The 12,843-nt window shown below is 34.9% G+C and overlaps 1 protein-coding gene across 2 annotated transcripts in view; it reads right to left on the reverse strand.

Annotated features, from left to right (window-relative positions):
- Positions 1-7,673, reverse strand: part of LOC106872948 (tyrosine-protein kinase Src42A) — a 203,506-nt gene extending 195,833 nt beyond the window's left edge. Inside the window, exon 1 of one of the 2 annotated variants that reach the window (XM_052974675.1) lies at positions 6,911-7,673. In XM_052974675.1, the coding sequence (XP_052830635.1) occupies positions 6,911-7,323 (413 nt within the window). In that variant the 5' untranslated portion in view covers positions 7,324-7,673. The remainder of the gene's footprint in view (positions 1-6,910) is intronic. The other variant, XM_052974676.1, reaches the window with a different exon arrangement.
- Positions 7,674-12,843: the final 5,170 nt, after the last annotated feature.

Raw genomic sequence — 12,843 nt, forward strand, 5'->3', positions numbered from 1 at the left:
TATATATATATATATATTACGGAGATGTACTTGCATAGCAAGTGACCTGTCCTGAGATTGTGTGCTGGAACGAAAACAATTGCTGCGTGGAAGGTGTTTATAAGCCAGTTAAAATAACACACAAAAGCCATCAGATTCACTTCAACATTTAGATTTAATTTGTCAGTGAACAGGTCGCGGTCTCAAAGCGACGAAAATATTTTGACAAATTAAATTTAAATGTTGAAGTGAATCTGACGGCTTTTGTGTGTTATTTTAAATGGCTTATAAACACCTTCCACGCTGCAATTGTGTTATATATATATATATATATATACACATTCACAAAGCTTTGGATGGTCCAGGGCTATAGCAAAAGATACTTGCCCAAGCTACAATGCAATGGGACTGAAGTCTGGAATCAGGTAGTTAGAAAGGAAACTTCTTAACTTCAAGCCATGCCAGCACCTATATATATACACACACAGATATAAAATGTATTCCTCAATTAATATTGTATTAGTCCCCAACATATATACATGCGCATGAGTTGTTTATAATATACGCATTACACAATTTGCTTTTCACACATACAAGGAAGACCTTTCTTGCCAATGCTGCTTGAACTACCTTTTTTCTCCCTTCCTGAAGCTGCTATAATATTCCTAAAGCTACCTTCAATTAGATCATCTAATTAATAGAAACTGTCAACCTCTTATCTAGCAGCTCATCTGAACAGTTCATGAACTACCTTTAATAGTCATCCATCAAAATGCAACCTGATTTTGATAAATACAAGTTTGTCATTTCATTTGCAAATGCCAAATTTGGAATCTACTCAATTATAAATTCATTCGAATAAATTGGTAAGCAAAGTTCGATATGATAACATGTACTTACAAATTCAGTGACACAGTAAAGAAAACCTGTACTACATCTTTATTGATTTCAAGAAAATATTTAGCACATCCTTTAAAAAGGTGCCAATGAGAAGTAGAATAGCTTTGTCAATGGTCTTGTCAAAATTCTAGAACATATATTTGAAAGATACCAATGCATCTTAGTAATGACAACATAGGAAAAGAGTTCTACATAAAAACTGTAACCAAAGAAGGATATATTGCCTTTCTCTAATAAGAGTATTTAAAAAAATTATGATAGATATCCTGGAAGATCATATTGGAACAGTCAGCAGATGATGAAAGATCTCCAATTTATGATTCTGTCATTGATTTAAATGCACAAACATATGAACCTGCTATGACAGAACATTTTCTGACATATAAATGAGTGCTAGAAACCTAACTGATGAAAAATAAAATTAGGATGAAGATGCCGGCGGCACGTGTAAAGACATTCGAGCGAGATCATTGCCAGTGCCGCTGGACTGGCTCCTGTGCAGGTGGCACGTAAAATACACCATTCTGAGCGTGGCCGTTGCCAGTACCGCCTGACTGGCTTTTGTGCTGGTGGCACTTAAAAGCACCCACCACACTCTCGGAGTGGTTGGCGTTAGGAAGGGCATCCAGCTGTAAAAACTCTGCCAAATCAGATTGGAGCCTGGTGTAGCCATCTGGTTCACCAGTCCTCAGTCAAATCATTCAACCCATGCTAACATGGAAAGCAGACGTTAAACGATGATGATGATGATGATGATGCCATAATTTATTTTCCAAAATATCAACAACTAAGAAGTATGTAGCAGAATCAGGTATGTCATTCGTTTTCATAAAGAAATTCTTTAAAGAAACACAAGCTAAAAGGGTATCGTCATGTTTACAAGAAAACTGACTTTGCAAAGCTTTATGTCTAAAGAAAGAAAGGATGGCATCAAAAAATGAAATGGACTGTCCACTGTCAGTATTCACAAGGCAGCAAGATATCAGGATGCTTGACAGAAAATACTTATTAGACCTACACTGACTGAACAGATGTGAGAAGTTCAATGAAGATACGAATCATGATTTTAAATTCTATAAAATTCAGAAAAATGTTAGGTACAAGTGCAGTGAAGAAGATAAAATATAACACAAACTCTTCATCATCCTCATTTAAAACCCACTTTTCCATGCTTGCATGGGTCAAATGGAACTTCTTGAGGGAGATTTTCTAAAGCTGAATGCCCTTCCAGTTGCCAACCCTCATCTGTTTCCAAGTAAGATATTTTTTCCCCATGATCAGACATGTTATCATGGAAGACTGGAAATGTAGGACACTGCTTGCATGATGGTGACACACAATGTCAAAGGAGATAGTAATACATATAAGCACACACTCACATACCCCCCCCCACATACATACATGCATGCATGCATGCATACATAGACAGGCTTCTTTCAGTTTCTGGCAACCAAATCCATTCACAAGGCCTTGGTCAACATGATACAATAAAGAAGACACCTGCTTAAAGTACCATGCACTGGGACTGAACCAGAAACCATGTGACATGGAAGGAACCTTCTTACCATATAACCATGTCTGCTCCAATCCTATGGTTGTAAATATATTTTTATGCAGGAAAACTGGATGGCAGGAGTTTCTCTTCTTTATGAATGCTTCGCTTTGTAGAGAACAAGTTGTTAGTCTTTTCATGTGGCAGCTCAACCTGCTAAAAATAGCAAACAAATCTGCCTCAAATTACACCCAACTGTCTTTGGAAAAGACACATTGGATAATGTGGTTCTACATTCTTCTAAAATGCCTGATGATTGTGACTGGAATATCTTTGATCACAAGTTCTGCTTGATCAGAGGGGATTGAGGCAACACAACAATAAATCAATTTCATTTTTACAGAAAATGTGTTTACTAAGGCAAAGTTGACCAGTAGTGGTGAAACCAGATTACAAAAACCTGAAAATGGGGAGGGGGGAACTTTAAACAAACCTTTATCTACAAAAGCTAGATAGTTAAACATCAGTGCAAAAGAAATAAATATATCATATAACAAAACTAATCTGGTATTATGTCGAGATATATAGACATTAAGAACCACTATAATTTCCGAAGAGGAAGATGAAATTTAGTACAGAAAATGCAACGTTGTTTTTCTCTTTTACCACATGATTTAAAATGCCATGTCACTCTACAGGTGGAATTTTTAGTAGGGTCAGTAAGAACAATATAGTCATGCACCACATAAAAAAAATGCATGAGTGCCAGCAGTTTGTCCAAGGTCTTTAGTCCCAAACCAGTTTTTGGCTCTAGTTAGCGAAAAGCAAATTAATGACTTATAGTACAAAGATATTGAATACTAACTGGATCCAAATGAATTTCATTAGCGAATTTCATTTCAATTTTTTTTTCCTTATGAACTATATTCTTAAATAATTCATATATTAAATCGTAAGCGTTACAGTGTAATTCCAAGCAAAACCTTTTCTTCTAATTTTTCTATTCTATATAATGACAAACGTTAATTATTTTACATTTTGCTCAGAAAGTGGGGAAAGGGATTCCGGCATCTGGGTCAAAGAGAATTTCTAAAATGCACTATCCTTCGTTGGGTCATACCATTAACAAGATGGGTACACACAAACCAACAGCGACAGTGAGGTTGCAAAGAAATGAGTTTCGTCCAGCCTCTAGAAAAGCATTAACTTATATCTTCTCGAGGGAAAGATGACTAGAAAAAAAAAAAAAAGAATCCCTGGTAGACAGGAACATCTAACATTGACTTAAGAAAAAAAAGAAAAAAAACGTTATATGATATAGCAGTAACCTTTCGATCACAATCTAATTAGAAACAGATTCTATAAAATCATTAGTCACTTCGAAATGGAATGTGGACAAAATAAAATAAATTATGAACATACCATACACATGGAAGTATGCATACATATAGAGAATGGGGATATTTAATAATTAAAACCATCTGATATGCTCACGTATTATTACTTTCTTTATAAAATTCACTTATATACTGTTAATGAAAGAAAAAGAAAATCTAGAACTCTATTTTGAATGACTAATTTTCGGAAAAGCTTTAAGCAATAAAACATCTGCCTCAATAACTGAAAAATGCCTCAAATATGCAAATGAGACAACACGGAAAAATAGTTGAGTTTTTATGTAGGTGTGTGTATACATACATATCTGTATGTTCAATCATACATTGACTCATTAAATAGCTAAAAAAATATAAGTTGGTGTGCTATGATTGTATAGAATGCATGTTAGTATGTAAGAGTAGTAACCAACAATATTGCTAATATGGATTAGTTAGATTTCAAGTCAGTGAAAAGAAAATAATTGAAATTAACCAAATTAACAGATATGACAACAGGCTCACTATAGGTAGATTCTAAAAGTGACAGATATAACTAGTACACACTACAAGCTAGCGTACTTGTTGCTACTGATGAATGCTGGGGCAAGATAAAAAACTAAAAATATTGTCTTCAGATGAGGGTGTGGGTCTAGAATTGGTTAACCTATATTTTTGTCTAAGAATTTTACAAGCGATATAATTTTTTTTTGAAAGTGGATGTAGTTTTATTTGAATAAGAGCAGCAAATAGAATATACTTTAGTCGAAGAACAGGATTGCCATAAGGGCCTTAGCGATTACAAAACATATAAACATAAATTACTCGCTTCAAAAATACATGCAATAAAATATTCACTACACAAACATGCGCACTCGTCGAACACACTTGCTACACTAGTTGAATGTATCATCAGCTTTCCCATCATCAAACCTTATGCACTGAACATTTAACATTTTAAAGCTTCAATTTAAACATGTGTTTTAAAAGTTTTATTATGTTTATCCAGTGAAAATACAATTGCTTATTCTAAATAGATCGACAGCTTCGGATGCACTATTGCTCACTGGAATGTTGTAATCTAAAAGCTAAGTAACAATAGACATAAGCTCGTTTCTGCTTTCCTTCAATTTCCCTTTCATGTAAGTTAGGAGCTTTCCTAATGACACGCACCCAGTCCACATATACATGTATGAGAGAGAGAAAGACAGAGAGAGTTCCAGTAATGTATTTCAGCCAAAGAGAGGCTTCTCTCATCCATTAGAGGGGTGGGAGATCTAAAACCATTAATTAAACACTTACTAAGACATGTATTCATTGAGAGAGGTGGAGAGATTGTTTCTCATTCACTCTTACCCCGACTTCAGAAATAAATTAATTTCATAAGAAATATCACATTTTCAAAGGAGAAATAAAAGAATATCTGAAGGCACGCTTAATTGCACAATATATATTTGTTTTGGAATTTTTGTTTCTTGTTTATTTATTTACATTCATTTTCAAAAATATGCTAAAACATGTCAATAAAATACGTAAAATTCCGGAAACTGGCATCTAAATTCTAAATAATGATAATAATAAGGGTTTACATTAAGAAAAACGTTGATAATATAATGAAAATTGTTGTATACTGTGCTCAGGTGCACATAATTTTATCAATTTTTGCAGGAATGGATTAAATCGACATCAGTTAATTACAAGTATTTATTTTTCGACCATTGAAGAAGATTAAGACAAAGCGGCGGAATCTGAACTTGGAAATGAAGTGGCAGGGGGCGAAACTACTACAATATATTTAGAAGCCTCTTCCACCGACACAAGACTTACGATCGTTAATAATAATAATAATAATAATAATAATAATAATAAAATTAATAGTCGTGATGATGAGCTGAAAAGAAAAAAAAAAAACGACCCTTTTAATTCTGAGAGAAAACTTCCCCTGACAATGCCTTTACTGACTAGGAAAAGAAACAGATGAAGTATCAAACCACCATCAGTGAGCATCAAAACCAAGCTTGTAACTTCTCTCCTCCAGACATTCAGATTACTTCTTTCAAACAAGAACCTGTCAGAGAACCGACAAAGAACCAAATCCTCTCACAACTAATGCCATAACATCAATAAAGTGAAACACGATACATATCAGTATTTATTCTTTTGTTAAGATCTTCTATAATAAAAAGGGAATTAGTAGCGATCTCATTTTCAGGAGATAAACAGACATGGTATGAGTGTGAAGCTGTATTCTTCATAAGACTTTCTTCGTCAGTTTAATGGTTGACAGTTTCCGCCCCACTTTTTTCGATGGCTCTACACAAAATGCACTTCGCAGTGCATAGCCTTCGAATGAGCCAACATTTATACTCGTGCTTAATTAATGATATACAATAAAATGCATTCTGCGGTATTGTCGGCATCGCAAATGAGAAAATTAAAGAATTTTTTCCGTACACACACGCATACTTTACACACACACACACACAGGGAGAGAGAAAGAGAGAGATCGATCGATCCAGGCAGATTCCAAAAATGCTTAGTTTTAAATATTTTAGACTTAGATGAGAAGATTCACTTATGCAGATGTATAGATCTGTTTAATAGATTAGGAAGAACAAACAAAACCGGTATATTATTATTGCACAAGATAGTTGCATAAAACATCAAGATACTATTATATAGACACAAATACATGAGTAATAGTAATAAATAACTAATTAAATGTTCGAATATATGAGGACAAGCATTTAGAATTTTACATTAATCCTGTGATGTAAGGGTTTATAATGCTACTGCTATTATGTAGTTTGCAGTGTAAGAACCATTCGAGAATCAGCACTAGGAGATTCATATTGACATTAGGGTTAGTCGGTTTAGCCATCGTTGAAGCATCGGATAAGAACGACTGGTCATGTTATAATAGTCATAGCTGATTCCTTGATTCAACGGCACGCCCGCCTGCTATTCTACATTGTGACATAAGTCTGAAAAATTCGATTTTCATAATATTGCTTTTAACAACAAATGAATCATCATCTATATCAATACAATTGACGTTGACATGTACAAACAGCTGGGATAGTTCAGGGTTTGACAAATTTAAAAAGAGGAAACAAATAAGAAAATATAGGATGGTTTAGGAGAATGTTTTAGGTTCTTTACTTACGGCTCTGATTCTAAACTTTTGAGCTTTGCAACATAATTTGATGGTATATATCCTTCATGCTTAGTAGTCCGAGACCTGGCATACCACCAGTCACCCTGCGTGTCGTTCACTATTTCCAAATGTTCTCCTTTTTTGAAACTCAAATCTTCATCTGTTCGAGCATCGTAGTCATACAAGGCAACAAATATTTTCATCTGAGAACCCCCGAAAACTTCTACAGGCGTATCTGGTTGAGTGGCTGTAGGAGTACAAGGTGTAACATTGCCCATGGTCAGCGGTGGGCTGGTAATGGGTAATACGCTCCCGGGGGAATCAGGCAGGGTACCATTGGGATCTTGTGGGGTTCGTGAACCACCACTCAGATCGCCAATGGGCCCATTTGAATCATCGGGGCAACTAAAACAGTTACCCATGGTTCCTGATCACAAATAAAATGTATTCTTTGCGATGCCTACGGATGAGGAAATAATAAGAACCGTATCTCTTTAGTCTAGACACAGCGTCAATAAAGGATTCCCCAAACCGACATTACAGGAAGCCGTCAGCTGGAGAAAGAGGAAGATTAAGCAGATATCATTGAATTCGTTTGTTAGGCTCAGCCAGGCTGTGGCTGGGACATCAGGGTACACCTCAAAGGTGTACACTAACAAGAGGAAACAGTGAGTACTTTAAAATAACTGTGAGCTGATAAATTTTCGCGGCGACCAAATTCCTACTAAGCAATCGTTTGTTAAAGTAATAGGAAAGTGTCTGTCAATAATAACTTTAATCCGATTGGCGAATTTTATCTGTACGTTCTACAAGCAGCCAATCAAACAGACTTTATCATAACCAGCAAAAGATAAATCAACATGTGATTTGCATTGCGCATGTCCATCGAGATACTTTCGTCTGCTAAGATCTGACAAGGAAGGAATTGTAATTCGAATTTCTTTGTAAAAAGTTTGCACTATTATGATAGAAATACAACTGGATTAAATTTAATAAATTATCGAATTAGAAGAGTGTTCCACCTTTTATTTTTGTGAAGAAACTTTCACATAAATTAAATCATTTTGTGATGCATAAATAAATATATTTTGTCAAAAGAGATTACTATAAAATTCTGGTTCATAATTTGTATTTCTGTACAATTGGAATTACAATTTTAATAGATTTAATACTTTATTTAACGTTTATTATCGCAAAAATTTAATTGATTAAAAATATATACTCAGTTAAAGTCAAAGAATTTCCTGAAAAGTTTTGTGTTTTATTTATTTTATCTTTATATATGATCGAAAAAAAAAAAAAGAGGAGCTAACCACGAAACACGAGGGTCTAAAGAAAGTCGAAAGTAATTCAACTCTTTTTACTGTCATCAGTGTTAGTGTCAGACGATATGTAACGCTATAACAGTAGTCCTGCGGTGTGCAACGGATTTTTAAAAGCATAATTTAAGAATCCTTGCACATTCAAAAATACAAATGTATGTATATGATACATATACAATACAAAATCACATAGAAACGCAAATCCAAAACTGAAGAAAACTCAAACATGAGCGAAGAAAGAAAGAAACGTCAGTTTAACACTAAGTGCTTCGATTGGTCACACACAACACGGTCCAACGAAACCTACTGAAGCAAGCCAACACGCTCGCGGCATTACCACGGACTTTAGAAAATCCATTCTAATTTAAAAAAAAAAATTTTTGTATCTTTCCTTGCGAAATGCGCCCACGGTTGCAAAATGCTGAGGACAGTAGAACTACAATACAATAAGTATAAAATAAATTTCTTTGAACTATGACTAATGTGGTGATATTTTAGGGTAAGGTGTAAGTGATAATTGAGTGATTATGATGAAATGTTAACGGGAGACATCGGAATTATAACATAGTTGCTGATGAAGAAGACAGCTTGCTTTGATATGTCAGGCTAGGATTTAATAGCGATTTATTTAGGCAATAAGATGTTGGCGCAGATACAGTCGATTATATCAATAGTTGACTAATTCTTATTTTATTGCTCTCGGAATGACGAAAGAAAGTAAGTTTTAGTAGCTTTAAGTTTAGAAGGCAAAGGGACATAACCAAATAATGTGTAAAGTATTTTGTCAAACACTCGACTAATTCTGTTGTACCTCTCAAATAAGAATAACAGTTTATAGTGCAGATACAAAGCTACAAATTTTGTAGCAGGCTATTGTCGATATCAACTTCAGAATTTGACTTGTAATATTTTATGGATGACGGAATGTTTAAAAGAAAAATCGACTCTAGCGAGTTTGAACACAGAACATAAAGGGACGTAATTAATACGGCAAACCATTTAGTTGGGTTCTCTCTCAATTCCGATAGTTGACTGCTTTTGTCATATAAATAACAATGATGAAATGAGTAATATTTAGAGAGAGACAAGAAGAGGAAATTATAACAAAATAGAAATTAAGATACAAAGGAATAAATAAAAACGGTTATTTTGTCAATCTCAGGTGATGGAAAGCAAAATCTACCTCAGCACGAGCTGAACTCAAAACGTTAACGACATAACTAACAAATTACAAACCCACTACCTTCTAATGATAATTCTTTCTTATATAGGTACGACGCATGAAAATTTGGTAGAAGAGAGTAGTTGATTACATCGGCTCCAGTGTTCCACTGCTGCTTATTTTATCAACCGTAAAAGGATGAAAGGCAAATTCTTCCTCGGTGAAATCTGAACTCAGAACTTAAAACGAGAAGAAATGCTGCTAAGCTTTTTGTCCGACGCACTTATGATTCTGCCAGTTCATCACCTTAATAATAATCCTTTCTACGATATGCACAAGGCCTGAAGTTTTGGGGAAGTGGAGGTAGTCAATTACATCGACCTCAGTGTTGGACTGGTACATATTTTATTACCCCCAAAAGAAAGGCAAAGTCGACTTGGCGACATTTGAACTCAGTGTGTGAAGTCGGAAGAAATGCCTCTAAGTATTTTGTCTGGCATGCTAGCGATTCTGTCAGCTAGTGCCTTAATAATAATAATAATAATTATTATTATTATTATTATTATTTCAAATTTTTTGCCATAAGGGCAGCTTGGGAGAGATGGGGATGAGTCGATTACATCGACCCCAGTGTTCAACTGGTACTTGTTTTATCGACGCCGAAAGGATGAAAGACAAAGTCGACTTCGGCAGAATTTGAACTCCTAATAATAATGATAATAAGGATTTCAAATTTTGACACATAAAAAAAGTGCAGACTAGAAACAAATTATACTGTATCATCCATTATGTAGGTCATCAAGGGAGGTTTCCCTCAGGGAGGAACCAGCCTGAGGTTGAAAAGTTGACAGTTGGAACAAACTCCTCTGAAAATGATCTTGAGGGAAATTAGAACTGAGAAATCAACTCTGACACCTTAAGACAAACACCAAATAAAACAAATGTCAAAAGGACCACTAAGATAGATAGGTGAGAGAGGAGTATGAACAAGTCATGACAGCATTCTACACAGCACTGAACCAACCAGGAGGTAATAAAACTAAGTTGTGTCTCAAAATCTGGAGATACAAACAAACAAATTAGCCAATGTACGCATTGACATCATGCGTAATAACCATCTAACACCAACAGAATTAGAGACAAACAAAAATAATGTCACTATCATCCCAGAAAATCTGGCTGAAGCACATGATACAGACACTGGGAATAATGAACAGGAAAAAATTACTCAACCTATTGATTGAAACACCCATGAACATGATATTGATGTAGGCAACTTGGAGCCTGAAGTAGTAGATGGCCAAGCTGGAACTGAGGTAACAGAAAGTAGGAATGAACCTGACACTGCAATGGCTAGCACATTTGTTGAAGCCAATTGAGAGGAAATACTCAAGGAAAAAGATGATATCTACAGAGAGTTAGGCATTTCTAAGTGTTTAGAAATGAATGAGAGAGGTCAATTACCAAAGTTTCAGAACACCAAATCAATTCACTGTACAGTCAAAGAAGCAGCTTCTCTTTGAAACTGAGACAAATCTAACTTCATCAAACTATCTTATATAATCAACATCTGTTGCTGCTACAAAGAAAATAAATGTCAAAATAAAGAAGAAAACAAAATGGCTTCCAAAAATGCATGCAAACAGCCATGGTGGAAAAAGCACATAAATAAGGAAATTGAGAACTTCCAATGGGAATTATTGTTTTTAGGTGAACTCTCCAAAGGAAATAATGTAAAAATGAGAATGACTAGAAAGATTAAAGTTCTGAGATGAAAGGAGATGGTTAGGCAAAAAGTTCAGGTTAAGGCCCAAACTTATGCAAATATGAAGAGAGAAACAAATTTTACAGATAAAATAAGATATTTAAAACTGATGCTAAGGAATTCTGCAGAGAGTTAGGGAAATAGTCATTTGAAATAAAAGACCCAACTGATATGAAAGAAGTACTGACATTTTGGAAAAGCATATGGAGTGATAGAAAGGAATTTAACAAAGAAGCTGAATGGGTAGGGAGAGAAGAAGAAGAAAGAATGACTGAGATTGAAGAACAAGAATGGGAGGATATTACAATGCAGGAACTAACTCAAGCTCTATCTAAAACTCATAAATGGCAGTTTCCTGTACATGATAAAATCCCAAACTTCTGGCCTCTCATCATCACATTACAAGTTAATGGATGTTTCTCTGATATCATCAGAAACACCCAAATGACTAAACTGGCTCCCATTAAGAGTAACATACCTTCTCCCTAAAATAAGTGACATAAACAACCAAAAAAACTACAAGCTGAATATTTGTTTGACTACTATGTATAAAATAGTTACATCATCCTCACTGAAAGGATGTACCAATTTCTCGATCAAAACATCCTTTCTCTTGAAGAAAATGGGTGCAAAGGAAACTCATATAGTTGCAAACACCAGCTATTAATAAATCATATGATACTTGAAAATTGCTCATCAAAAAAAATGAAATCTTGGCACAGCATGGATTGACTATCCGTAAGGTGTTTGATAGTGTCCCACATAGCTGGATCGTAAAGGGTCTAAATGTATAAAAGATTTTCTGCAACATAGTAATGGAAACTATGGAATGCAAAATTTTTTCTCAACAACAAGACTGCTTGAATGCATCAGAGAAAATCAAAATAGATCATGGAATCTTGCAGAGTAATTCACTCTCCCCTCTTCTGTCTTTCCCTCATTCTCTTGTCCCACAAGTTGAATAAAACAAGTTATGGGCACAAAATACTTGATATGATCATCTCATACTTGTTCTGCATGACTGATCAGAAATTATATGCAAATATGTAAGGATCTGAAAGGATTACTGGTAACTGAAAAAAATTCAGTGATAACATCAATATGGAGTTTGGACTAAATAAATGAGCAAAATCTACATTCAAATGTAATAAATTGACAACTAATACCTTGACCCAACTTGATAATGATACAACTATCAAGGATCTGAATCAGAAGGATTTTATTAGTATCTAGGGGTAAAGGAAAGGGATTCAATACTGGTCAATGAAAGAGAAGATCAGGAAAGACTATTATAAATGTGTCAGAATGGTCCTGAATACTGAGCTGAACTGCCAGGATAGAATTGCAGCTATAAACTCTCTGGCAGTACTAGTTGTCCAGTATAGGCTTAATGTCATCAATTCAAATTTGAGTGAACTCCCAAAGTATGGACTTGAAAATCAGTAAACTACTGACATTAAACAGGATGCATCACACAAAATCAGGTGTCCATAGGCTCTATATCCAATGAAATGACTGTAGAAGCCTACTCCAACTTGAAACATCCTATAAAATGACTATGATAGGACTCCAAATGTATATCCAAAGTAACCTTAACTGGATGATACAGCTGGTAAGACAACATCAACAGGGTGAGAAATTGCATCCAATCTCAAAGGAGGCTTTTAGATACAGACAAGAGCTTAACCTCCCT

The sequence above is a fragment of the Octopus bimaculoides genome, chromosome 19, assembly GCF_001194135.2.
Source record: "Octopus bimaculoides isolate UCB-OBI-ISO-001 chromosome 19, ASM119413v2, whole genome shotgun sequence".
Classification (NCBI taxonomy): domain Eukaryota; kingdom Metazoa; phylum Mollusca; class Cephalopoda; order Octopoda; family Octopodidae; genus Octopus; species Octopus bimaculoides.